This window comes from Hipposideros armiger, unplaced genomic scaffold (genome assembly GCF_001890085.2).
Source record: "Hipposideros armiger isolate ML-2016 unplaced genomic scaffold, ASM189008v1 scaffold_37, whole genome shotgun sequence".
NCBI lineage: Eukaryota > Metazoa > Chordata > Mammalia > Chiroptera > Hipposideridae > Hipposideros > Hipposideros armiger.
Window position 1 is genome coordinate 4,804,934 of NW_017731387.1, and position 27,626 is coordinate 4,832,559.

A 27,626-nucleotide genomic window follows, 5' to 3' on the forward strand; every position below is an offset into this window, starting at 1 on the left:
CGTTCGACCCCCAAAGGGGTCACGACCCACAGGTTGAGAACCGCTGGCCTAGACCAATTGGTCCAATTTATACGTAATTTCCCTTTTCTTGATAATGAAACTTCCTTATGGGAAAGAGCAAAAATACAGCCAGTTTATATAATAAACCTAGGGTTTGGTGCCAGCTTTCGATGTACTTCCTGTGAATGGATCAGGCTGTGCGTATGGTTTTCCTGTGTGAAGAAAGCCTTTCTTGCTGTGTACCACGGGGCTGCTTCTCTTCACAGCTGGCATCAGTCATTTTGAAGCAATATGTGGAGACTCACTGGTGTGCCCAGTCAGAGAAGTTCCGGCCTCCTGAGACTACCGAAAGGGTAAGGACAGCGACATGGTCCGCCTGCCTGTGTTTTGAGGGGCCATCTGACGAGGTGGGACCACCCGCATTCCCGGACCTCGAGCGGCAGTCAGAATAGATGAGCTGGTAGGAGGCCGTGTTGGGAGCCCCGTGCTGTGGATGAGTGCGCTCGGGTCACAGGCTGGCCTGCCTTCCCGTCCCAGTTCTGCCCTTTGCTGGCCGTGAAACACTGGGGAATAGTTCACCCTCTGAGCTGCAGTTTCCTAAATGTCTAAAGTTAGAGGGAAAATTCTAACATCCAAAGAGTCGTGCGAGGGTTAAAGGAAATAATGTTCCCATTTAGTGCAGTGCTATGCAGCCTCTCTGGCCCCCCCAAGAAATTTTGAGGTGTAAGTTGTCGAGCAAGGCTAAGTGTTGGAACTCTGCAGTTATGGAAATGTGTATCTGTGCTGTCAAGTGCTGTAGCTACTGGCCACGTGTGGTGCCAAGCACTTAAAATGTGCCTGGTGTGACTGAGGGACAGAACTTTTCATCTCCCTCCATCCACTGTAACTTAACTGCTGAGGCGGACAGCGTACACGTAGAGAGCACAGGTGAACGCTGAGCGAACTGCTCATCAGGTGTCTGTATCGGAGTTTTTGATGGATATGCAGTATCTCTGCTCGTGGTTTTCCTAACACACAAGCCGGGTGGGACTCTGCTGGCCACGTACAGCCTGCTGTCATGGCAGGCGGGCTTTTCTCTTCTACAGGCAAAAATCGTTATTCGGGAGCTGCTGCCCAACGGGCTGAGAGAATCGATCAGCAAGGTACGCTCCAGCGTGGCCTACGCAGTGTCGGCCATCGCCCACTGGGACTGGCCCGAGGCCTGGCCGCAGCTCTTCAACCTGCTCATGGAGATGCTGGTGAGCGGAGACGTCAACGCCGTCCATGGAGCCATGCGGGTGCTGACAGGTACCAGAGCCTCTTCCCCGGGGTTGGGACCGGGGCTGCGGGTGCCAGGAGGCACACAGGAAGCTGTGATGGAGTATCTCTGGCCAGATGTGAGCCTTGCTGCCACGCCTCCTCCCTCCGGCGCCCCTCCCTTCCGGGGAGTTCATTGGGCACGGGCCTTGGGCTGCCCCAGACCTCAGCACTCCAGGGTGATGGCACAGTGGCTGGGCACACACGTGTCAGCTCATGGTCTGCCTCTACCTTGGCCCGACTGCCCGTCTCTCGAGCCGGAGTCTCCTCGTGGGTAAAGTGCAGACAACGAGAATATCTATGCCAAAGGAGCTTTTGGTCATTTAAATGAGCTGATCGACATAAAGTATTATTACATTAGCACAGTAACTGACACCATAAGCGCTCTGTAAATTTCAGCCATTATGATTATCCTTGTTGTTCGATGTTATTTTTCTAGTTAGTTCAAGGCAAAATTAAGAAAAATACATGAAAGAAGGTAAAAACAGCATAGCTGTAAAGCCCTGATTCGCGCAGCCAGCTTAGGGAATAGGCAGCCTTCTGTATCTTTGCTTTCTGTTCTGAGAAGCTGATAATAACTTTTCATCCAAGATGCTTTGGTGGATATCTCTTCTCAGCTTGATTGGTTAATCTACCCAGCCCTCACATACCTGCCTTCACATGTCCCTAGGTATGGCCTGAGTGTCCCCGTCCTGCACATTCCGCCCTGCTTCCTGTCCCCCGGGGTGAGGTCTCCACTGTTTTGCCTTCAAGGAATCCTCACCCCGACATCGGCACCTTCTGTTGCTCTTTCAGAAACCCCATTTCCCCTCTGCTCATACAGGTTTGTGGCAGTCCCGCCTGCATTTTCTCTTTCTCTGTGGTGCCCCGGCTTACCTGAAATGTACTCCTGCCTAGTTATGAGTGCCACTTCAGCTTTCTGAATCTCAGTTTACTGAGCTTGGCCTCTGGGCCCAATTTCACTAGTCCATGTGACGCTGATGGTCAGTGGGATCAGTTCTACGCCCAGAAGCAAATCCTTTTTGTCCTTCTGTTTCAAACCCCTCTTCCTTGGCCATCGTATTCTTCCTGATTACCTGTGACAGGTGCTCAGGGTCTAGAGCAGAATTACCAAAACGATGGCATCTCCCCTGCTCAGGTTTCCACTCGCTTCTCTTGTGTGATCACTCTCCAGGCGGCTCCACAGGCCCTCCTCCGTGGAATTCGCCTTCCAGGATTCCTTACTCACAAGCTCTTGGCACGAAAATGTCAGTGAACAGATGTGTTGTCTACCAAGCAAAGGGAGCCTGTCGCCTTCCAGTCTCCCAACACAAGTTCGGCTTGTTAAAAACGGTGGTTGTGCATTTATCATGGTTGGGAGCTAAGCGCGTTCATCTTGCTTGACTGAGGAAATTGCTGTTTTGTCAGCTTCAGTCACAGGGACAGATGGAAAGCGGGAGGTGTATCCTTTTGTGAGGGAGCCAGCGGACATGGGACAGAGGGCTGCCCCGTCCATCCTCAGATAGCATTCCTGTTTTCACCTGGGGCTGGACCGTGCTCTGACAACAGCACCGACCTGCGTGGAGACAGCAGGACATCCGTGTGTGGACAGGCACCTGCAGGAGGATGGGCCGGCTCTCCGTCCTCAGTCTGCCTTCAGCGAGGCTCCCCAATAAATGTACCACACGCAGAACCACCCAAGGCTGGCGGTGTGGAGGGAACGCAGCACGGCGGCCAAGGAGGGGCATTCTCAGCCACAAGCTGCAGCTCCTTTCTCAGCCTCGGAGAGCTTTGAAGATTGAGATGTTGCAGGTGTCGCAGGCTTTTTCTGACTCGCTCAGTGACCTCGGAAAGCTTATTTTGGACTCAAGCTTATCAAGTGTTAATACATTGAGACTACCAGGAATGATTATAGGAGAGAAAAAACATGTGGTTAAGCACCTTATTCGTGGAATTAATTTATGCCACCTTTTTCATAAAACTTGTTTTCATTAATATATCATCTGTCACACTGGATTTCTAAATAAAGTAAAACACTCATTACTGTGCAGAGTTCAGCATTTATTCTTCAGGAAGAACGCACAGCTTGTTAAAGACAGTCAGCCTTGAATATTTGGTCTTCATTTGACTCTGGTGGTGATATTGCCCAAGAGTGGAGGGTATGGACCTTGGAAGAGCCTGCTCGCATTTCCTGCTGTATGTCTTGAAAATGTCCCAGCCGACTCGCTCCATCCAGCAATAATGTGGAAGCGCCTGGAAAAGCAGAGGTCGCGTGAGCAGACATTGGCGCTCACGTCTTGCACTCCACTGCTTAGGACACGAAATCCCAGTGCCTCGTGGGGTTTGTGGACACGAAGGGGAGGTGTGACCCCATGTACCTCACTGTCCGCGCGCAGGCAGCTCCGTGCCGCCTCCGTCTGGGAGAGACCGCTTTCTGTTGCCGCGAGCAGCAGCCTCAGGCTTCTAGGTCGGTGAGTGAGGTCCACTGGAAGAGTAGCGGACAGGGGCTGAAGCCTGGTAACTGCACACACCTGTTCTGTGCGTCGGAACAGCCTGTCGGGAGAGTGCTGAAAGCAGAGCCCAGGGGCCCCCAAAGGTCAGCTTGTGGCACAAAGATTGATGCAGGGTTTTCCTCAGGTGGCCTCACAGGGACTCTGCCCACTGCTGTCACAGGTTTTCTTCAGTGCTTATGTAAAGCTTTTCTTTCTTAATCGCGCGTGTTTTCCTTTATTTCTGTATTGTTCTCTGTCCCCTTGTAACAAATAATCAGTAACTCTTGCAACTTTCCTTCCCCAGGACAAGGTCATCAGGCCAGTGTCCACCCCTGTCTGCCACCTCGGGGAACTGTCCCCAGAAGCAACTCGAAAACTGTCACACTCAGTGTGTTTAAAAGTGTGTTTTTCTTTGTAGAATTCACTCGAGAAGTGACAGACACACAGATGCCACTTGTGGCTCCTGTCATTCTCCCAGAGATGTATAAGATCTTCACCATGGCCGAGGTACGAATCTCAGCCCAGGAGCTGCCCGGGCTCTGGGCACCCCCACCACCCGGGTGAGACCCTGTTGTGTTTGCTGCTGAAAATGAGAACGGACAAAGATCTGGGTCTGATTTACCTCACACTGTTCATTTTGGGTAAAAGACTGAAAGAGTTGCACCGTTTCTTCACACGTCTCGCACTTCCTGGCCTCCTGGGACCCTGTACGCCACCTGCAGCCCCTCGCTGAGGCGCCTCAGCCCGCTCCGCCCCGCTGAGTGTGCAGAAGCAGCCTGTGACCACACTGCATACCTGTGTGACGGCTGAGTGTAGGAATGGTAGCTCGCTCACACAGTGTGAGTGCCTGATGGGTGGTGTCTTAAACTCCCCGCTCCTCTCTGACCCCAGCCAAGAGCCTGCATTTTGTAAGAAGTACAATCCCGTGTTGGGGTTTCATGCAGCCCCCAACCTAATGGGTGCTGTCAGACCGGCCCTCAGAGGCCTGTATGTGTAGAAGCCTCACTCCAGTGAGCCCTGGCGTCCCGTTGCCTTCCGTCCTCTCAACTGGGGAAGCCTGTCTCCTGGACACGAGTGATGGCGTGTCCCCTCTCCACAGGGCATCCAGTCCTGCGTCAGGGATGAGAAGCCACAGTTCTAGTCAGACAGACAGACGCACACAGCGATCTCATGGCCATGCTGTAACTTCTTCCCAGGTGTATGGCATTCGGACCCGCTCCCGAGCTGTGGAGATTTTCACCACTTGCGCCCATATGGTCTGTAACATGGAGGAGCTGGAAAAGGTGAGTTGCCGGCATCATGCTGTGACGTTGTTACCACTGCACCCCCTGTGGGCAGAGCTGCCCTCCTGAACTGGGGCAGCTCCAGCATGCACATAAACGGGCACGGGGGGCTCTGAGCACGATGGGGAACCAGTCACTGCGTGCCGCTCCCCTTACCCTGTATCCATTCGTACCTGTCACCCAGCCCTCCCCACTGTGGCCCTCTCGTGTGACACAGCCCAGTGGCAGACACCGTCCCTGTTACCTAAGAGCTGGTCTTACAGAGTAGCTCTGAGGAGGCTGCAGTGGGCCACCTGCTGCCCCTAGAGCTGCCCCCTCTGACTGGACCCTCGCTGCGGAGTGACGGTGTGTCCACTGCTGATGTGCTTTCCAGGGGGCAGCCAAGGTCCTGATCTTCCCTGTGGTGCAGCAGTTCACAGAGGCCTTCGTGCAGGCCCTGCAGATACCGGATGGCCCCACGGCCGACAGCGGGTTCAAGATGGAAGTCCTGAAGGTAAACGGCTGCAGCCGGGAGACGGGGTCCCCGGGGTTCCTCGCGTGTCACTCAGCCTCACGTCTCTCACTGACCTCAGGCGGTGACAGCCCTGGTGAAGAACTTCCCGAAGCACATGGTGTCGTCCATGCAGCAGATCCTGCCGATCGTCTGGAACACGCTGACCGAGAGTGCGGCTTTATATCCTTTCTGGAGCTGGGGGGCCGCCAGCGCGGGCGGGGCATCTAGTGCGGGGCTCGCCTTCCTGTGCCCCCACTTTGTGAAGCGAGGCTTCTAAAGTGGCTCCTCATACTGTTGGTGGGCATCTGCGCCTGGCTCCCACCTTCCCATGTAGAATCAAAGTCTCTTTCTTTACTCGTCTCATACCTACGTGAGGACAGAAGTGAACTACACAGAGGAAGTGGAGGATCCTGTGGATTCGGATGGTATGTAGTGTGTGTGGTCCTAACCGAGCAAAGGGCTCTAGGAAAAGATGGGGAGGCAGAGAGGGGGTGGGCCGGCACCCCAAGGCTCACTGTTCAGTGAGTGTCCTGGGCGAGCTTCCCTTGGCATGTAGGTTTCGGGGGGACGAAGTCCTGGGGAGGTCTCAGAGCCTAACAGGCCGTCCAAGCCAGCCTGCTCCGGCATTTTGGGGCCACAGATAACGAGACTTTCCATTTTAATATTTTTAGGTATTTTAGAGCAAAAACAGAAAATGATGGAAAATACGTTCATCTGATTCTTTTACTTGAAAAACCAAAGAGCGTTTACTGCCCTCGGTTTCTCGCTCTCATGCCTTCGCCGCCTCTTCTCCCTCGGGAACAATAATTAGAAAGTGCTTTAAATGTTCACTAATTTAAAAGGTAATACAGTTTGTTCCCCTTTGCTTCCTTGTCATTCAAGCCTTCTCCTGTGTATTTCCTGTAGGTGAAGTGCTGGGCTTTGAAAATCTCGTCTTTAGCATTTTTGAATTTGTCCATGCTCTCCTGGAAAACAGCAAATTCAAAAGCACTGTCAAGAAAGCCTTGCCTGAGCTGATTTACTACGTGATCCTGTACATGCAGATCACCGAGGAACAGGTAAGTGGGAGGCAGGCGCAGCGCGTGTTTGGAAAGTACACCTTGACTGTGAGACCGAGGACCGGGGAGCAGTTTGTTTCTGAAAACAGGCACTGGCAGAGTCACTTCGTGTGACGCTAGGGAAGCGTTAGTGTCATTCTGTTGCCAGGTCCCTGGGTGTCAGGGTGTCATCTGCTCCTGTATTGGGTAACGGGCTCTCTGCAGGCAGGGGCACTAACCAGAGGCCCTGACACCTACAAGAACCTGTCCTTATCTATAAAAAGGGAAATGTGGAGGCCTCGTCGCCAACCTGATGCTGGGCTGTTAGACCGAAAAGAGCTTATAAGATGATGCCTCTCTTATAAGCAGCACAAGAGTCAACATAACTGTCACATTAAGTAGCCCATCAGACCTAATATGTCTATGGTCTATCCTAGTAACAGCTGACGGGCGAGGCAGAGGGCTAGCGACCTGCCACGCTCTAGAACAGTGCCTGCTGGACAGCGCTGGCCTCTGCCGCTGACCTGGTAGAGGATTTGCTTCTCCACCTCAAAGAGAAAAGACTTGAAGCTAGACTTCGTTTAGGATAGAAGCAGAGGTCGAGGTCTTCCTGTGTGCGCGGACAGGGGGGCATGTGAACCGGAGTGGCAGCCTCACCCGCACCTAACGCATCATCCTTTCAGATTAAAGTGTGGACAGCCAACCCGCAGCAGTTTGTAGAGGACGAGGACGACGACACTTTCTCCTACACGGTCAGGATTGCAGCTCAAGACCTGCTGCTGGTAAGGGGCTGCATGACGCCCGCAGGTAGCCCCGAGCCGGCCCCTCAGCACCCCCTCTTTCTAGACCTCCGACCTAGACGCCTTAGACCTTGAGGGGAGAGAGAACAAGAGAACGTCTCGAAGCGTGAGACTCGGGGGCTCCAAGTTCTGATTGACAGCTAACGGCCAGATGTAAAGTGCTGCAGAGGATCAAGTGTTCTGATGAGGAAGGGCGGTTGAGTGGGGAACATTCCCACTGAACCCCCACTTCAGCAGGAGTCTGGAGCACAAACCAAAGGCTGGCAAACTTACAACAAAAGTGAGATTGCCGGGGGGTGACGCCCAATCACCCGCTCCTGCTCTCTCTCCTCTGACCGGGGCTGAAGTTCTGTGCAGAAGCTGCCCCGTGCCGCCTGTGAGTGGTGGCCTGTTCTCATTGTGGGTGAATTCTCCTCATTGCCCTTGAGTATTTTTGAGCACCTGTGAAAGATCACCCCAAGTTCCAGTGCAGAGATGAGCCTTTATTTCCAGTCAGGCTCCCGGAGCATAGTGTCGGGTCCGTGTCACCAAAGCTGGGTCTGTCAGAGACTTGACAGTCTGCAAATGTAGCCAAAGGACCTGCACGTGTCATTAGCTTTCCTTCACCTGTGCACTCAGAAATATAGACACTGCCCCGGCTTCCTCAGGCCCTGAACTAATCGGGGCCGAGCTTCTAATGCACCTGATCAGAGCTTTGTGTGTGCACATGAAAGAGTGAAGCTTTCGTTTGCAGCTACGTTTCCGGTCTGCAGCAGAAATGGGTTTCGCTCCTCTCCCTAGGCCGTGGCCACTGAGTTCCAGAATGAGAGCGCGGCAGCCCTGGCCGCCGCAGCCAGCCGGCATTTGCAGGAAGCCGAGCAAAGCAAGAACAGCGGCACTGAGCACTGGTGAGAGTGGGCGGCAGGAGCGTCACGGGGCGGGGGCGCACCACGTGCGCGCGTCCTGGCCTCGGACCTGCAGAGCCGGCTGGCTGTGCGTCACCTGTTAAAGCAGTCCTCCCCACCTTAAAATAATTGCCCAGCATACTTTTACCCCTTTTAAAAAGCCTTAAAAAGAAGGAGTGTGGCTTTGTTTTTAATTAGAATACTCTGTCGTCACTAAATGTGGCTGTGTTTTCAGCTGTAGGTTCAGGTTGGAATGGCAGGTGGACAGCCCTTGGGTCGGACTGCTGGAGCGCCCTGTCCTGAACTCCCTTCCCTGGACGTCTGTCTTTGCGGCAGTGTGGTTTGCTTTCCCCGTTTGCAGGTGGAAGATCCATGAGGCGTGCATGCTCGCCCTGGGCTCCGTGAAGTCCATCATCACCGACAGTGTGAAGAACGGCAGGGTCCAGTTCAACATGCACGGGCTCCTGACCGGCGTCGTCCTCGCAGACCTCAGCCTGTCAGGTAGGTCTCAGCGCAGAGCCCTTTAGACCTGCCATCAACCCAGTCACGCTGTCCACCGAGACAGGGAAGCCAGGTACTCACATGTCCTCGGGGGGGATTCTTCTTTCCTCCCTAGAGCTTGAACTTGCCTGACGCATAAAACAGCCCGGAGGCCTTGGCTCGAGTTTCGCCAACCAAGACAATAATTTTGCTCATTCCTCTCAAGTCAGCACTCAGGTCGCGGCTGTGCCGTGAGGGTTCTGGCTGAGCCCTGCCAGCATCAGTAAGCCCAGGGCACCCTCAGGCAGCCTGTCCACTCATTCTTCCTGTTTCCTGTCGTTTCCTCCAGCTGTATTCTCGGCCGGTGTCCACTAATTAAAATGTCCCGTTCTCATGGCCGTGTTAGCTACTTGCGCGAAAGGAAAAGGAAGCCTGACTTGCCCCACGGCAGAGCCCCTGAGAGCCGGCTGCCTCCCAGGCCGGCATCTCCAGCCCATCTGTGGCCTTCGCCCACGCCATGTTCTCACAAAATGCCGTCGTCCCTCCCTGAGCCCGTACACCAGGGCGCTGGGCGGTGCCGGCACCATCCTCAGTCCCCACCTGCCCCTCCCCCACAGGTAGCCCTTGTAGCAGCCTGAGCCATTTGAGCAAATCCTGCTCTAACGAGCAGGTAATCTGTCGTGTGGAATGAAAGTGTTGGAATTTCTCAAACCCATCAACGTATTCTTTGTAGGATTTGCCCTAACAAAGAATCTAAAAATTCATGGAGATTTGAGAATATTTAATGTGAAGGCTGGAAAAGCATTTAATATCTAGAATTTAACTTCCTGCCTGTAGGTAAGGGCTTTCTACCCCAGCCATTTTTAAACTTTTTGGTCTCAGGACCCCATTATACTTTAAAAAAAGTGAACTCAAAGTGATCATTGAATTCCTGTGAATTTTATGTATTAATATTTAACATTAAAAACGAAAACTGAAAACTTTTTAAAATGCAAGCAATGCAAGCACACGTTTCATTAACTGTCAGAGCCATGGTGTCACACACCATGTCACCTCTGGAAAACTCCACGGTACAGTGAAAAAGAATGAGAGTGACAACGACAGGTCATGTCCTGGGGCTCTTGTGGAACAGTTTTAACGTGCGGGGCTCCCAGGAGAGCTGCTGTTCTACATCATATAAACTGGTGTGTAATCGTTAGGCCGGCAGAGTTTGTTGGGTTCTGTTCTGTAGGTCCCGTCAGCTAAATGTTTATCGTGCACGTGACTGAGTTAAACCTGGGACGGGCTGAATGGTGTGGTCCCTGTCCTCAGGCAGCACGTGGTAGGCGGGTCAGCCACCCTGACACCAGTGGCTGGAAGAGCGAACAGCACTGAGTGTGTAGGAGAGCTGAAGACGTGGGAAGGCAGTGCACAGAGTAGCTAGGGGCACTTCAGCCGCACGGTCAGTGGGGTGATGCAGGGAGAGGGGAGCCCAGAAACAGCGACACAGGGGGTGCGCTGCTGGGAGGTGTGCGTTCCCGAGATTAGAAGTTGGGAAGGGAGATATCGTCACGCTGGAGCCCTGCTTTCAGGCCGTGGATGCCATGCCAGTGAGGGCGGTCTTCACTGGGTAGACTGGGATTGACCGACATTTTAAATCAGAGAATGCCTGAGCAATGGCTTACAATGTTCCAGGAGGAGAACGGGCAGCAAAGCCATCTAGGGCACGTGCAGGTGGTGCAGACAGGGAGGCCGAGCGCCGAGGTGGGCGGGCAGGCGTCTTCTTAGTCTAAGAATCCAGACCCCCTTCGCAGACAGTGACAAGTGAAACTGGGAAGCAGTTGGCTTTTACTGTTCTCGCAACTAAGTGTGTGTGTGACGTGGTATCCGGTTACCGGGACGGGTCGGGCAGTGGAGGCGGGAAGTTGGGCAGCGAGCAGCAGGCGCTTGTACTGTGCAACCCCTAATTACTCTCTCTTCCTCCCAGTGTCTCCTTTCCTCTTGGGTCGGGCACTTTGGGCTGCCAGTCGGTTCACTGTTGCTATGTCCCCTGAATTGATCCAGCAGTTTCTACAGGCAACAGTTAGTGGTCTTCATGAGACACAGCCCCCATCAGTTCGCATTTCTGCTGTGAGAGCCATCTGGGGGTGAGTAAGCCACCTCAGGGCGACAAAAACTACCTTAAGAGAAAATACTCAGAATAGAGGCCCCAAGCAGCACTCTTCCAATGGACGGTGTTGCTTGGGAATTCTCGATGAAGATGTGCAGCGCAAGTGCAGGACAGGAGAGGAAGCCACACCAGGAACGTGGCTTCTGGGAGGCCCAGTGCATCCCGCTCCCCCTTGCTCCGCAGTCCCTGGGAGTTCACCCCGGCTCGGGGGGCAAACAGCCTGGCACTCTGGGACGTGGTCGCTTGCTTAGGGTTGCCCGGCAATGAATTAGAGGACAGGAGTAGAGCCCAGGTCATTTTGTGGATCGTTTGCTCTGTGTTAGAAACCAAAGTCGGGGTAACGTGGCCTGGGAACACTGCCTGTTTCTTCCCAACTTGAGCTTTCTGTCACTGCTAGTACTGGTGGTTCACTAGTCATTCATATTACTGCCCAGGCCGGAGAGAGCTTTGTTATTTTAAAGTCCAAATTGAAGAGTCTCAGTTGACTCCTAAACTGCTTACAATCCTAAAAACAAAGCTTGTCTCCACCTGCCTGCGCGCCTGCCTTTTGAAGCCGAGATCGAGATACCGTGCGTTACTGTCTTCAGAAAGCACTGAGGGGCAGTGATGTCAGCGGGACGGCTGGACGAGACCTCCCCCTTGTGTCCCTTCCTCAACACCAAGAATTGGGCACCAATGCCCTTTGGAGAGCTGAGCCCCAGGGACGAGGTTGTGAAACCCCAGTGCCATCCACACTCCAGCAGCTGACTTGCCGACTGGAGTCGGCTGTAGACCTGGACATTTCCATACCCCAGGGGACACTGACTTAGTCCCCTGCGGACTGCAGAGCCTTGTGGGACTCCAGTCCAGCAGAGACAACACCCACCATTGGAGCAGAGCAATCGAGATTGGACACTGAAGGGGTCAGTCAGTAAGACTGGAGGAGGTGATGCGGCCACAGAGGACAGGACCTACGACTTCAAGGGACATGAGAGAGCAAGGCAACACGACACAAAGGAAGGCAGTTCTTCAGTTACCAGCCCCAGCGATGCCGAGATCTGTGATTCACCAGATAGAAAACTGAAAATAGCTGTTTATAGCTTGGTGAGCTACAAGAAGACACAGAAAGAGTTTGTGAAATCAGGAAAACAGCACACAAACAAAATGAGTTCAGCTAAGAGGTAGAAATCACAGAATAGCACCAAACAAATTCTGGAGCTGAAATACACAATGAATGAATGAGAAACGCGGTGGAGAGCATCACTGGCCAAATGGCTAAAGCAGAAGAAGGCACCTGTGAGCCAGAAGATAGGGCCTTTGAGGTTATCCAGTCAGCGGAGGACAGAGAATAAAGGGTGAGAATCACCTGCAGAGGAGGGCCACAGTGTGCCCCGTGGTACGTGAAGCCACAGGATAAACGTAGAGCATCTTTCTGGGCATCAGTTTTTCTCGAAGACTTTGGGGCAGCTCTAATGAAGAAAGTAGGTGCTGGGGGTGATTTCTTACAAAGTCTGAGCTCCACTGGCTTCAGCTATAAAGTGACCTCCCTTACATGACGTTTAAGACCCCCTATGATCTGACCAGATGATGTGCTTGACCAGGCTGTGTAGTGTCAAGTTCACCAGAAGGGTACAGTAACCAAGCCCTTAGGATGGAGATGCAAGGAGGCAGTAGGGCCCCGCTGAGTCCGGTAGAGATGGATGCAGAACAGAGCGTGGCCAAGGAGTGGCGAGCTGACCAGGCCAGGTCCCAAGTCAGCTCTGAAGAGTCAGATCAGAGCAAGCTGGTGTGGAAAGTCAGCAATTCTGGGTCAAAGCCACAGTTCCCCAGGTCACTAGACCTTTGAAACCATAGACACTTAACAGTGTTTTGTTTCGTTTTGTTTTTATTAAAGTTTATTGGAGTGACAATGGTTATTAAAGTTACATAGATTTCAAGTGTACAATTCTGTAATACATCATCTGTATATCACATTGTGTGTTCACCACCCAGAGTCAGTTCTCCTATCACCATATATTTGATGACACTTAACAGTTAAAAAAAAAAATTTTATTGAATATCTGGGGAGGGCCTTGTTTCCATGTTAAGTTTTTGAAGCATAGAAACAATGTTTTTATTGACTTTGATTGCCACCCTGAAGGTAAACCAAAGTAAAGACTTAGTGTGTTTTCGATAGTTGTATCCCACTGGACGTGGTAAACAGTACGCAGTAAATAGCTACTGATTGAATAAGATGTAGTTAAGGTGAGCGACGTCCGTGTGGGAAAGTTAAGCCCTACAAACGCTACACCAACTTTATGTGTTGGTGTAGCACAGAATGTTTATATAAATTGATCTCATTTTAGGATGCACAAAAACCGCCAAAAGCACAAAATATTTATAATGTGCAAGTTAAAAAATAGTTTTGTACTAAATAACGGTTATGTTGGAAGAGATGTTGAAACGCTGTAAGTATTTGGAAAATAACGAGCAGACCGTAGATGAGCATGTTAGGCATGTGACTGACTACAGCAGCCGTCTGAGGAGTCAGGTCATTTCACTTTATCCAGATAATTTGGATGTAATGACATGAGTGGGATTTACTTGGGGACAGAATGGGAGAGGGATGAAAGAATTTACAGGCAGTAGCAAAGACCAAAGCAGAAGTAAATCAGAAAATAGAAATGGTCGTGCTGACATTTATAAAACATGCCACAGAAAGAGGTAGAAGCTCACTGGAAGTAGCTTGGTGACACCGCACGTACACGCTGTCACATGGGGTTGGCAGCGACTGGAGGCCAGCGGTGGAGGGGTGCCCTGTGAGTCACCCTCGCTTGCCTGTCTCCCAGTTACTGTGACCAGCTGAAAGCCTCGGAGAGCACCCAGGTCCTTCAGCCTTTCCTGCCCAGCATCCTGGATGGCCTGATTCACCTGGCAGCGCAGTTCAGCTCCGAGGTCCTCAACCTGGTGATGGAAGCGCTATGCATCGTGTGCACCGTGGACCCGGCGTTCACGGCCAGCGTGGAGAGCAAGATCTGCCCCTTCACCATTGCCATTTTCCTCAAGTACAGCAACGGTATGCCACCGGGGAGGGGCGCCGGACGGGGGCTGTGGCCGGCAACCTTCACCTCAGAAGCAGAGTAGGTGCTGTCAGGGCACCTGTTCCCGGCAGCCTCACTCTCACTGGAAGTGGGAGGGTCCTGTGTTAAGGGCTGCCCAGCGTGGCAATGATTCAGAGCTCTGACAACAAAGCGGGAAACTGAGCCCCTGAGTCACAGGCGTCCTGCAGAAGAGGCCTAGAGCTGTGACTTAGAGGCAGAGGTACTGAAGAAAGACGCGCACAAAGGCGAGGAACAGCGTTCTTCCCATGTTTTTATAGCAGCACAAGCTTGGAAATGGTGACAGCATTGATTATATCCATAGAATGGCATAATATGCAGCCTTTAAAAAGCATGCTTCAAAGCAGTGTTTAGAGCAATGGCAGAGAGCTTATAGTACGTGAGTAGACGGTTTTCCAAAGCGCATAGGACATAATCCCCAGTGTGGTTTTGTTTGAGGAAAGGATGTTTGTGTAGAAATGTATATAGGAAACAGCAGAAGAAAGCACAGCAAGGCATTATGGATGGTGGAATTATAGGAGTTTCCATTCATAGTTTTCCGCCTTTTCTGCACTGCTTTTCTGTAGTGTGTTATTAGTACTTTATTATCAGTAAGAAGAGCGAGGATATTTGTTTTTGAAGAGGGAACTCTGGTGTTGATGCTCAGAAGCGCGTGATGGGCTGGGCATTGGTTACAGGACGTGACGGCGTCCTGATCATTTTATCCTACCCGCTTCACTCTCTCACCGACACGCCACCTGGAGCGGTTGCGACCTGGTGCTCTTGGAAGTACTCATTCCTGCGGCCATCACATGGTGGTCTGTACACCGGCCGCACCTCAGTCCACTTACGCGTCTGCTGGTGGACACGAAGCCACTGCCGTTGTTTAGCACAGGCAGTGCAGCTGAGACGGAGTGTGTCCCCTGGTGCCCCTGTGTGGGCTTTCCGTGCTCCAGAGAGGAGGACAACATAGGGCGGGCCCAAGTCCCACTCACGAGGCCCTGCCTTTGTCCTGGAATAGTGAATTTGGGGGTTCCTTTTGTCTGTCACCACTGCCCCTAGGACATGCATAGGATCCCTCCCTGACACATGAGAACGGGGAAAAGTCGGTGTTTGGGCACTTTTTGAAACTTCCATGTCTTTTAAGAAAGTACAGTGGGACTTTCTTTCCTTCAGCCTTTGGTTTCACGATCAATCTAGGTTTCCCAAGAACAAAGACAGTAAAGATTTGCCCCAGAAAGAGCTGCATTTGGTTTTGGGGTACCTTGCACTGACGCCCCGGACTTAGTGACCCCGTGCTCACTGCCTCTTGGAGATCTGGCATCTCTCCTGTTCTTTCAGGTGATTCATGTGGCCCCACTAGGTCCCTGGTCTGTGACACGTAATCCAAGCAGAAGTTGTTAACTTAGGTTAGGGCCACACAGAAGCGCGTGCAGACCATCAGGCAGGGGTTCCGTGTTGCCTTGTCCACTTCAGACCCTGTCGTCGCCTCGCTGGCTCAGGACATCTTCAAGGAGCTGTCCCAGATCGAAGCCTGCCAGGGCCCCATGCAGATGCGGCTCATCCCGACCCTGGTCAGCATCATGCAGGCGCCGGCCGACAAGATCCCGGCAGGGCTGTGTGCGGTGAGTGGGGCGGGGCTGGAGCTGGGCTGTGCGCGGTGGGGGGCGGGCGCCCTGCCAGTGCTGCCTGTACAGCCCCCCCGGCTGACGGCAAACCAGGAGCACCGAGGCTCAGGGCCCCCCCTGCCAGACACGGAAGGAGCCACCATGAGGCTGAGGCCCGGGCACCGCCTCTTCTTTCAGAAGCGTGTCTTCGTTCCCCGGCATGCTCTGGCTGCTGTGTTGTGCCCACACAGGAAGGACCCTGGTTGGTGGGCACCCCTGCCCATCGCGGAGTCAGCTCTGAGCCTCCTTTATTCTCTCCACAGACAGCCATTGATATCCTGACCACCGTTGTGCGGAGTTCAAAGCCACCCCTTTCCCAGCTACTCATCTGCCAGGCTTTTCCTGCCGTGGCACAGTGTACCCTCCACACAGATGACAACGCCACCATGCAGGTATCTCACCATGGTGACGAGAGGGGCGACACCAGCCCCCAGCCACGGGCTCATAGGAAGCGGGGAGATCGGACAGTTTCATGCTTTTGAGATCTACACCTCACATTCATATTTACCCAAAGGACCAGGATCTGTTTGCAAAAGCCAGTCATCCTGTGCTTCAGGGTGTCATGATGGCAGAGATGTTGACAACCCCCTATCTTAGTGTCACTGCTGTGGAAGAGGCTGCAGGCGTAAGGGCTTAGGCCATAAAAAGTCATCTGAGGCCGGCCAAGTGGTTGGTTAAGAGCTCGCTCAAGAGTGTGAGCTCTGAGCAACAGCGGTTTGATGCCTGGCCCGAGTTGAGCTGCCGCTGAGCTGCCAACAGGTGGCAGGATGGCTAATCTTAAAAAAAAAAAAAAAATCTGGATGTTCTATTGATAAAGTCAGCAAAGTGACCGGCCTTTGGAAATCTCTAGGTGCCCATAGTCCCCTGATTATTCCTGCATCTTAGACAATTTTTCCAGAATCAGAGGTGGTCTTCAGGGTTAAACTCCATGTGCTTGTCCAGGTGGCAGGATGGCTCAGCTAAAAAAAAAAAAAAAATCTGGATGTTCTATTGATAAAGTCAGCAAAGTGACCGGCCTTTGGAAATCTCTAGGTGCCCATAGTCCCCTGATTATTCCTGCATCTTAGACAATTTTTCCAGAATCAGAGGTGGTCTTCAGGGTTAAACTCCATGTGCTTGTCCACTGCCCCTTGTGATCAGAAACAGGCATTGCTGAGGTAGCTGTTAGGCAAGGCAGGGACTGAGTGTCTGTGTGTAACGGTGACTCGCTGACTTGTGGGATGAGCCCCCCACAGCCCTGGAGGCTTCCCCACTCTTAGGAGGCTCGGTCCTCTGAGGACAGCCTTTGCCCATGCAGACTGAGGGCCTCCTGCGATCTGTCCCCCGGTTGCTAATCCGCCTGCCACCCTTGTCTCCCCAGAATGGTGGCGAGTGCTTGCGGGCCTACGTGTCAGTGACACTGGAGCAGGTGGCCCAGTGGCACGACGAGCAAGGCCACAGTGGGCTGTGGTACGTGATGCAGGTGGTGAGCCAGCTGCTGGACCCCCGCACGTCTGAGTTCACCGCAGCCTTTGTGGGCCGTCTCGTGTCCACCCTCATCTCCAAGGCCGGGCGGGAGCTGGGTGAGAATCTGGACCAGATTCTGCGGGCCATCCTGAGCAAGATGCAGCAGGCGGAGACGCTGAGCGTCATGCAGGTGAGGGGGATCCCGGTGAGGGGTGGTTGGGTGATAGAGACGGAGTCGGTGCTCTGGTCCAGCGGAGACACTGGGTGTCATGAGGGGCATCCCCCACCCATGGGGTGGAGGGATGGGGTAGAGTCAGCGCGGGGGCCTGGTTACCGTGCTCGCTGACTGTCCTTGCAGAACAGTCAGTGAAGTCGTTCTGTGTGGGCTCAGGGAACGCTGACAAGGGAAGCCCATGTTTTTCTGTTTCTTGATGGCCAGCCCCACTCCCTCATCTCCTGCCTTGGAGGTCGGTCTCCCTGAAACAGGCGTCCTCTTGTCACCTCCTAGTCCCTGATCATGGTGTTCGCCCACCTGGTGCACACTCAGCTGGGGCCCCTGCTGGACTTCCTATGCAGCCTCCCCGGGCCGACCGGCAAACCCGCCCTGGAGTTCGTGATGGCCGAGTGGACCAGCCGCCAGCACCTCTTCTATGGGCAGTACGAAGGCAAAGTCAGGTGGGCCTGCTGGCGCTGCTGCTTACCCTGACCGCGTCCTGGCGTCCTGTTTGACATGTCAGGCTGCCCCTGGCTGTGTCCCTCTTCCCTGGTTCTTTATTGCTAATCGTATGTGACCAAAGTAGCTGCCACCCTGAAATTCCCAAAAGGCAGCCGACACGACACCATGTTTTCTGATCTGTCGGCTGGAGACGCTCCTCTGCCTCAGACCTCCGCAGCCGAGGACTGCAGGGGCTTATTCTCCTTCTGACCCTGACGCTGTCACTTTTTTCCTGGAGTTTGAGCCCACTGGTCCTCATCCCCTGTCGCACCTCCCGGCAGGGACCCCAGTGTGAGGCCTGCCCACGCCAGCCTTGCTCCCCAAGTCTTCCCATTGGAGCGTCTGTGGACGCTGAACCCCAGCCGCACGGTTGTCTCCTAAGAGTAGCGAGCAGACTTCTCACCTCAGACAGTCGTAGGACGTGACCGCTCATGCCCTCGGAGGCACTGGCTGGGGGGCTGAGTGACGCCTGGGCTCTTCCTGCCAGCTCTGTGGCCCTGTGTAAGCTGCTGCAGCATGGCATCAATGCAGACGACAAGCGGCTGCAGGACATCCGTGTGAAAGGCGAGGAGATCTGCAGCGTGGACGAGGGCGTCCGCACCCGCTCCAAGTCAGCCAAGAGTGGGTGACGCCGGGGCCATGGCGGGGGGTGGGGGGTGCTGTCGTCTCTAGTTTAACCATAACTGGTAGTGCGGGGTTTGCTCAGGACACGACGGTCCCTCCCTGTTGTTGGACATCAAACGTCTTAGGCACCAGGGACCCAGCTCCGGCTCTGTCCGGGGGCTTCAGTGCCTGCATCCCACATGTCTTGGCGATGGGAACACCTTTGGCCAGTGCCCCCAGTGCTTTGTGGGTAGTGAGTGCAAGGCTGCCCTTGGGACTGTGGCTTTATAGTCACCTCCGCTGCTTCTCCAGTTGCAGCTCATGGGACCGGCAGGTACTCAGCAGTTACCATATTTCCCCATGGATAAGACGCACCCTTTTTTTGAAAAATTTGGGGTCTAAAAACTGGGTGCGTCTTATACAGCACTTGTAGTTTTTTTTACTTGCATTTCCCGCAAGTGATGTGATGAGGAGTTGTATGAATTTTATGACGAATAAAACTTGATTTCAATAACTTTATGTAATACATTTTTTTCAAATTTTGGGCCCCCAAATGAAGGTGCATCTTATACATGGGGAAATACGGTAGTTGGCAGTTTCTGGCAAAAACCTCGCTCCTCTAATCCCGGAGCTCTTGTGGCTTCTGACTTCTGAGCCCTGGTGACACCAGACAGAGTGGAATTATGTGACTTTGCATCGCTCTGTGGTGGCAGCAGGACAGGCGTTGCCAGCAGTGAGCCCAGTGACAGCCTGACTTTCTGTCCTTCCCAGACCCCGAGCGCTGGACAAACATTCCTCTGCTGGTCAAGATCCTAAAGCTGATCATTAATGAGCTGTCCAACGTCATGGAGGCCAACGCTGCCCGCCAGGCCACTCCTGCAGAGTGGAGCCCAGGTGCCCAGGCCCCGACCCCAGGCCACTGGCCCCCAGCCCGCGTTACAACTCTCAGTGCATCCATTGGGTTGATGGCGTCACCGCGCCTGCTCTGACCAGGGTGCTGGGCCCCAGAGCCGCTTTTCAGGGCTGCCTTCGGCATCACAGGCTGGGGCGGCGGCAGCCAGGAGGCAGCTCTTCCAGCCTGGTTTCCTCCAGTCTTCTCAGCCTTTTGTCGCCCCCCCGAACACTCGGCTCTGCCTCCAAACGTGCTGGGAGGGGCAGCCGCCGCTGCTGCCTCCCACGGGGGACTCCAGGCCGCATGGTGGGGACCCTCGGAGCTCCGTCCTGGCCTGTTTGGGTTTGGGGAGGGCTGACGCGTGTCACCAGCTGCTTCTCATCTCCAAGTAGATGATGCCAGTGACATGTGGGAGGACCAGGACCAGGACGAGGACCAGGACGACGAGGAGGAGGACGGCCTAGCGGGCCAGCTCTTGTCCGACATTCTCGCCACCAGCAAATACGGTGAGCGGTTTGAGGGGAGCACCGGGGTAGGCGGCTCTTCTGAGCTCGCTGGTGCCGAGAGCCGGGGGCCGAAAGGTGTTCCCACCCGCCCCGCGCGTGGGGACGCCTCTGCCTGACCCCGCTCCCGTGTCTCTCAGAGGACGACTACTACGAGGACGACGAGGAGGACGACCCTGACGCCCTGAAGGACCCTCTCTATCAGATTGACCTGCAGGTGAGGCTGTCCAGAGGACATCCTGCAAGGGACAGCGTCTCAAGCCACCGAACCAGGGACAGGGGCTCAGACCCATTCGTCCTCCATCCTGCAGCCTCAGGGCCAGACCCTGGCTTGCTGTGTGGTCACAGGCTCGGGAAGGGCGGGGACTTCGCACGGCGCGTTTCCCCCAGTGCTGTGAAGGCTGGAGTGTGAGATGCATTCTGGGAAGCCGTGTTTCCCTGTGGATCTGAGTCTCTGGGTGGAACCTAAACTAGACCCCAGAGGTAGAAAGCCCTGCCTTGGGCGCCAGCCTCCGTCACAGGTTCTCCCCACAGTGCCCATGGGTGACCCTGGGCCTTAGTGACACCAGCTTCTTCCCTCCAGGCGTACCTCACGGACTTCCTCTGCCAGTTCGCTCAGCAGCCCTGCTACGTGATGTTCTCAGGCCACCTTAACGACAACGAGAGGCGCGTGCTGCAGACCATTGGCGTCTAGAAAGCGAGCCTCTCCACCTGGCTCCTCCGCCTGGCCCGGCCACCCACCGTTTTGCAGCCCGCGGAGCTGGAGGCGCACTTTCCTCTCTACCTGGAGTGGCCTCCTGACTCTCGGCCCTTGGCCTTTGCGGAGTGGCAGTGACGACAGTTGCAACCAGGCTGTCACGTAGGAATGCTGGAACGAAGGACCTCTCAGAGTCCCCCTGAAGACACTCCATCTCTAGAGCCCTTTTCTCCCCAGCGGCACCCCACCTGTGTCCCTACAGTCCTCTGCCGGCCAGTCCAGAAACACTGCCCACGAGGACCGTGCCCACGGGTTACTTTGCCCTGCCCGGAGCACAGGAAGTGACCATGTCTATCCGGAACGCCCGATGGCTTTCACAGGACGTCCAATGTGCTCAGATGGGCGTGCCCTGGAGAGCGCACACCTCCTGCCCTCAGCACAGGCGCCCGGGCACTCGGAGGAGTGGCAGGAGGCGCCTGCCTGCAGGGCTTCGCGTGCCCTCTGCCTCCCGTGGACGACACTGCGGCTCCCTGGAGGACGGCAGCTCATTCCTGCCTCTGCATGACAGCCCCTCCCCAAGCTAGTCCTGTGTACACAGACGCGCGCACACGCAAAGTAAGCCAGACGGATGGCAATTTGTTTTTCCTCTTTTAGAAAAAACGGGGGAAAAACAGATTTTTTTAAAAGTTCTCCTGACCCACCTGTATTTAATATGCCTCTCCCACACGTTACAGAGTCGGACATTCAAAGGTGACCCCCGTGCCCCAGCAACCCTCTAAAGTGGTTAAGTTGTAGCCCTGAGATTTGCAGCGTGTATTTTTCTAGGAGAGTAAAGTAATCTTTACAAATGAACTCAGTCCGCATAATATAAGGGGTCTCAGCACCTCTGCCCCGTTCCCTTTAGAGGGAGAATGGAGACAATAGGGGAGGCCAGGTGAAGGTCGTCTGGACCCCGTGTGTCGGCCGATCCGGCCCCAGGCAACTCCTAGAGGACGGGTGCTGTCCCGTAGGCGTCTTTAAGCGACGTCCCTTAATTGGGAAATTGAGTCCGTCGTGGGTTCAAAGCGAACGAGGGTGAGAACTCACGGCAGGAAGGGCAAAGCCAGTGCTGCCTGTCTGCCGGGACCCCCGGCCCCCGGGTGTACCAGCTGCACAGTACGTCCTGAGGTCACGTTCTCCTGTGAAGTGAGTTCACACCTCCGTTCGCACGGAAAGGGCCCCACCGCGGGGCACCTAACCGCAGGACCTTCGTGGAAGCCTGAGGATCTTGTGGCCAGTAGTGAGCTCCTGCCACTGGGTGTCCCTGTGTCCAGCTGCCGCGTGGCATGGGGAGGGCCCTGTGGCGGGAAAACCATGGCGGGTCTGGCCAGCTGGTTCTCAGGAAACCGGAGTCTCACCTCGAGACGCCATCCATAGTTGGTCGCAAGGCAGCGCTGAAGGTCCAGTGCTCACGGCGAAATCAACCCTCGGTTTTGGCACCAAAGGATGGTCTCGCGCCGACAGCATTGAACTGCTGAGTGGGAGGCTTGGGGCTCCCGTGCGTAGACTGTCTGGTGCCCAAAATGGCCCTGCCCTCTTCCTGCTGTCCCGCTGGTTTCTGGGGAGAAGTCCTAGTAACAGTGGGGGCACCCTGCCCAGCAGGCACCCTGCTGCTGGACCCCGTGGTGCGGGCACTTCCGTGTTTCCAGAGCACTTTCACATTCGTCAGCCCACGTCACCATCACAGCAGGTGCACAGTGGATGTCGTTCCCACCGCTGACAAGGACGAGGACGGATCCCCGCAGGAAGAAGAGCCCCCCCCCAAGGCCAGTGGGGCTGCCACGGGTGAACTCCAGCCCCTGGTTGTCGCCCGTCTGTGGCTGTGTGGAAGGGCAGGGCGAGCTGGTGAGACGGAGCGGGCGTGTGATAGGGAACAGGTGGGGTGTGACCAGAGCCCTGGCTGCTCTGACACTCGGGTCTGTCCACGTGAACGGCAGCCGGGATGCCAGGGGCTTTCCCGGGAGCTTGCTGAATTCCCAGTGGAGAGAACTGAAGGGAAAATGGAAGAAACTGGGACAGGAAAGGGGGTAAAAGTCCAAGAGAGGAAGACGGTTATCGCAGATCGCTGAGCTGTGAGTGGCGTGGCTGCGGGGTGCGGACTGAGGACTCCAGCAGACCAGTCAGAACGAGGTTGCTGGGGGAGCGGCGCTCAGTGCGGACTCACAAGCACATGGTCCAGGCCGCCTCCCCATCTGATCTTGTTACCAGACTAGAAAAACCTGCACACGGTGAAATCCTTAGGAAAACAAGCTGGTGCCTGCCCACCCCCCCTGCACCCTCCCGGTCAGACTGCAGGTGGACCCCTGAGGGAGGGTGTGTGACGGGCCAGGGCTGTGCTTTGTCCTCAGCCCCTCCCACTCGAGTGACGAGAGGGTTTTTTGTGCCTTACCCATTTCCAAAGAACCTGAGGCCGTTTACAAAAGAAACTAGATAAGGGGAGGAAGCTGGCGTCCCATTTTGGGTCACGGGAAACCTGGGATCTGCAGGCTGTGGAAACGCGCAGATTCTGAGTGAGGTTTTCCCGCAAGGCGCAGGTGGACAAGGGGTCTGTGAAAAGCCGAGAGGTACGGAGCAGACTCTGCGCTCCTGCTAGCGCTCTGTGCCGGTGGCAATGTGTGCGACGTCGGGCTGGGAGCGAGGCCTGGGTTGGGGCAGAGTGGGGAGGGTCACTCCTGCGCCCGCCTGTGTGCCAGATTGTCCCGTGTGCTCAGCCACGGCGAGGAAAGCGCACGGGAGCCAGAAGAGCCTCGGAGGGCCGGGGAGCAGGACACCGTTTCGGAAAATGGGGGCCCATGAAGGACACACTCCTCTTCTCACGCAGACATCCTGCTCGGCTGCTTTGTTCTGTTTCGGCAAACAGGAAGCTTGTTACGGCCAGGCCTGTTCCCTCCTGGTAGGGATCAAGTGATGCCGCGCGAGTGGGGTGCTGTGAGGGGAGGCCCTGGACTGCCGGGGAGCTGCACGCGGTTGTCTCGTTTAGACCATTGAGTGGAGCGGGCGGCTTTGGTTTCCCCATTTATAGATTGGTGAAACCACGACGGCACAGAGATACTGTGCTACCTGCAGAAGGTCACACCGCAGGTACGTGAGTCAGTGCAAGTAGCCTGCGCTTTTTGCCAGTTCTCTTCTCCCCTGTGCCTCTGCCAGGCAGATGGGGGCAGGGCTTTCCAGAGGAAAGATCGTCGTGGAATAAATTGCCTTTTCTGAGCGTATTTTGGCATTTCTGGTTCCCAGGGCTCTCAGCCCAACAGATGGGCAGGACAGGCGGTGAGGCCCCTCCCCGGGGATGCAGAGCTGTCATGTTTGCCCTGCAGACCCATTGGGACTGGAAGGGTGATGTGGGACCTGAGTCAGGGCTGGGAGCCCCCAGCAGCCGGGTGATGGGGTGGCACCAGCGGGAATGACATGGGAGACACCAGGCAGAGGCGAGCTTTCCCGAAGTGATGGCTGTGAGATGAATTGTTGCCATGAGTCTCCCTGTCATTGGAAGTGCCACCAGAAACGGGCGCCCGCTGGCAGTGACGCATCGTGGAGAAACCCCTTGCCGTGGGCGTAGAGCAAATGGGAACCACACTGCCAGAGGAATTGTCAGTGACGTCCCCAAAGCCGCGTTCTCCGCCTGTGTTGGACAGCTGCAGCTCCAATGTCGGCCGCCTCTCAGGGACCCCACCTCCCAGTCAGGGGATTTGATTAGGCAGGGAAGGCGGCGTTACTGTGGTCTTCCTGGGGTTCAGGCTGCACCCCGCTTGCCGGCCGTCTGCCGCATGTGGTTTGTGCTGTAGCAAGTGCCGCTGCGAGCTCAGGCCCAGCTGGGGGTCCACACAGACCCTTCAGGCGTGGCATGATCACATAGGTGCAGGGACGGTGCTGGGCGGTGACACCCCTCGGCTCCTTGGTGTCCCCATCTGTACAACGGGGAACTTAACACCCGCCTCAGAAAGAGCCTCAAGTGGCGAGTGTCTCGTCCTGTGTTCCACCTGGCCGTCGCTGGGAGCCCTGTCAGCTCACTGGATTAGAGCGACTCGGTGCGGTTCCGGTGCTGCTGCTGCTACGTCGGGGTCTCGCTGACCTTTGGGAGGGCTCCCGCCCGGCCCTGCTGGGCAGACCCGCTCTGACCATCTGAGTGTGTTGACTCTTCGCTAAGCTTTCTCCCCGACTAGTCCGAGGACAGCGAACGCTGGGCACGTCACCTGGTGGCTTCCGCGGGCTTGTGGGTCCTGTGTTGAAAGCCCAGGGTCTTGGAGGGAAATGGGGAGGGGAAAAGAGGAGGGGTCCCAGAAGACACGGAGGGAACAGGTCCACGGGGTCTGGACGGTGAGAACGAGGCCTGACCCTGGCAGGGCGCTTGGAAATGAGAAGGCTTCCTGCGGAAAAGGCGGCACAGAGACCCTGGGGAGGCAGGACCCAGGTCAGGACTGCTGGCCTTGGGGCAGGGAGCCGTGTGGACGGCCTGCGGGGCGGGCCTCAGCCTCGGGCTCTGCACCAGGAGGTCCCGGGACCTTGTGAGCCTGGAAGGGAGCCGGCCACAGTAACACGCTGGTGCCCCCCCGGCCGGCACAGTGGAGACCGGCTGCGCTGACTGGACCGACAGGAAGAAACGGTGTTTCTCCCGCCCCTGCTTTGTGACTAGTCACACCCGGCCTGTCCCTCGTCCCAAGGCAGGTCCACAGGCGCCCCCGGTTCCTGGCCAGCCCTCGCTGACTCAGGCATGCTAGTGGGTCCGGCTCAGCCATGGTCCCTTCCCAGTGACGAGCCGGGACCTGGGGTGTGGGGCTTTCTCCTCGTCCGCACGGCAGGCCCCACTCTCCGGCGAGTGGCTCAGCGCGGACCCCGGCCAGACTGCCTGGGTCTGAGACTGGCTCTGCCCTTGATCAGCGGGTGACTAGGGCGAGCCCCTTAAGGGACCTGTGCCTCCGTTCCCTAGTCCACCAAACAGGTTTACTGTTACAGCATCATGGGGTGGCGGGGTCCAAGTCAGCACAGTGCTAATTAGAGTGCTGCCTCATGGGGACTGTTCGCTGTTACTGCCCCAAGTCCCCTGCCGTTCTCAGCACCTAAACCTGTCGTGTCTTCCAAAAAAAGACCCAGCAGCTCCCCCTGTGCAGATGGCAAACAGACCCAGGGTGGGACGGGTCAGGAGGGCTGAGGCCCAAGTCCCCAAGCCCTTCCCAGGAGAGGCGGGGGGGGGGACAGAAGGGGACAGCTGTAAACAGGCTCCTCTTCCCCTCAGATCCCAAAATAGCGCTTGCCCGCCCCACCCTGCCCAGCTGGCAGGGCCGCAGGCTGAATAGGTGCCCTTCAGCGATCCCCTGGCCCCCCGTCTGCCCGCTGGCTGGGCCCGGCCGATAACCTGCTGCCCTCCTCCCCACACAGGCTCCCGTGGGGGTGGAGGGCTGGGCACAACGTCCCCCCGAGTGCGTGGTTTGCCAGGCGTAGCGTGGAGTATTCTAGACCTAGCGTTTAAGGAGAGGCTGCAGGTGGAGTGCCAGGGCTTGGGCCCATTTCAATCTCAGCTCTGAGCTGGGAAATTCACCTTTTCCAGCCAGTTTCCTCACCTGTGCAGTGGGACACTCATCTGTACTGTTAGCTACTGGGGAGAGCCCGCTCCCGCCAAGTGCATCTCCTGTCTCATCCGGTCACGGATTAGCGTCCGCCTCCCGGTCCCAGGACCCGTCCCCTCACGGGGGCCAGGACTCTGGCTTGGTGACCAGGACGCTCCTGTGTGCCCTTACCTGGAGAAGGTATTGTGAGGCCCTCCAGGCCTAAGGACCCCAGCGACCCCCGCTGAGCCCTTTCCCCTTCCATCCCTGTGGCCTCTCAGGACTCAGGCCCACCATGGTGACATGGCCCCGGGCGCCAGTCGCCCCACTAGGTGCCAGCTCTCGCAGTGCTGCAGCCAGTTCTGTTAACCTCCCGTCCAGTGGCCTGAACAGTTGTGCTAGAATTTTGTGGTGAGAAAGTCACCAGTTCTGCTGAGAGCTGGGTGTCGCTGAGCTGGGAGTGTCAGCCAGGGGTTGGAGGAAAAGAACAGGAAAGTAGCCAGAAAGGGAGGCATTTCAGGAGCCTGTGGCTTTGTTTAGCTTTGTGTTGTTTGAATAGGAAACACTCAGGATTTTGTGTTCCTGTGGGGAAGGAGAAGGTGCCGACTGACGGGAAGGGGTGGACCCCACGGGCCTGCAGTGCACATGGGCGGGTCAGCCTGCCACCTGAGACCTTCAACCAACGACAGTTCCTACGGCTACATGTGACCCGGCTGCATGGTCCCTGCACTCATGGCTCACCATCTAGGGCGGTGGCTTGAGAGACACTCCTCTGTGCCCCCTGCACTGTGTCCTCTGCACTCAGGACGTCCTGCACGAGAAGCTACACCCCCACCCATCAGACCAGCAGCCACTTCCTGGGGCAGGAGCTGAGCCTGTCCCCCCGGGCGGTGTGCCAGCACCCACGGGCCCAGTACGGGCAGCTCCTCTGTGACTGACTGTCTTGCCCTGAGCTGAATAAGGTTGTGGGGGGCCTTTGTGCCCACCGCAGCCCCCTCACCTCAGACCCACCAGAAGACTCGTGCACAGCCCCTGCGGCTGGGGCTAGGGATCCGTTGTTGCCCCTGCCATCCCCTGGCTGGATTACCAGGAGTGAGTCCTGTCACTTGCTGGAGCCCTACTTCCTCTCTCCAAAGAGCAGGGTGATGACAATGCGTGCCCACATCCTCGGCCCAGAGTCTCAGACGAGGTACATGTCCTTGTGCTTTGTAAAGGGCTGTACGCAGCCAGGAGTTACAGCAGGCGTTTTTCTCTCCCTAGCCTGGCCTGCATTTTGGGCCAGGGCACCCCGTGTAGCCTGGGACAGCCCCCAACACTTGAACATTTGTAAGGTGACTGACTCCCCACCGTAAAACAGTCGGCACTGTGACCCCTGCCCTCTGCTCCCCTGGCCATGGAGTATTTCTGCAGGACCACTCTCTTGAAAAGGGGTGTCTAGGGCCAGTCGAGTGGTGCATTGGTTAAGAGCTGGCTTGGGACACCAGAGGGCCCCGGTTCAGATCCCACATATGAGGGCCAGTGACACTGCCCTCCACAGCTAAGATGCTGAACAACAGCTCAACCTGGAGCTGGGCT

The 27,626-nt window shown here is 55.8% G+C and overlaps 1 protein-coding gene across 1 annotated transcript in view; it reads left to right on the forward strand.

Moving 5' to 3' along the window:
- IPO9 (importin 9) overlaps nt 1-23,723 on the forward strand; it is a 34,286-nt gene extending 10,563 nt beyond the window's left edge. Inside the window, exons 4-25 of the mRNA XM_019638001.1 lie at nt 267-353; nt 1,086-1,287; nt 4,186-4,274; nt 4,964-5,050; nt 5,424-5,543; nt 5,623-5,723; nt 5,910-5,968; nt 6,450-6,601; nt 7,264-7,362; nt 8,161-8,267; nt 8,626-8,765; nt 10,711-10,870; nt 13,701-13,927; nt 15,426-15,574; nt 15,880-16,008; nt 16,977-17,252; nt 17,571-17,737; nt 18,265-18,398; nt 19,152-19,274; nt 19,665-19,778; nt 19,916-19,992; nt 20,359-23,723. Coding sequence (XP_019493546.1) covers nt 267-353; nt 1,086-1,287; nt 4,186-4,274; nt 4,964-5,050; nt 5,424-5,543; nt 5,623-5,723; nt 5,910-5,968; nt 6,450-6,601; nt 7,264-7,362; nt 8,161-8,267; nt 8,626-8,765; nt 10,711-10,870; nt 13,701-13,927; nt 15,426-15,574; nt 15,880-16,008; nt 16,977-17,252; nt 17,571-17,737; nt 18,265-18,398; nt 19,152-19,274; nt 19,665-19,778; nt 19,916-19,992; nt 20,359-20,469 — 2,910 coding nt within the window. The 3' untranslated portion in view covers nt 20,470-23,723. The remainder of the gene's footprint in view (nt 1-266; nt 354-1,085; nt 1,288-4,185; nt 4,275-4,963; nt 5,051-5,423; nt 5,544-5,622; nt 5,724-5,909; nt 5,969-6,449; nt 6,602-7,263; nt 7,363-8,160; nt 8,268-8,625; nt 8,766-10,710; nt 10,871-13,700; nt 13,928-15,425; nt 15,575-15,879; nt 16,009-16,976; nt 17,253-17,570; nt 17,738-18,264; nt 18,399-19,151; nt 19,275-19,664; nt 19,779-19,915; nt 19,993-20,358) is intronic.
- Nucleotides 23,724-27,626: the final 3,903 nt, after the last annotated feature.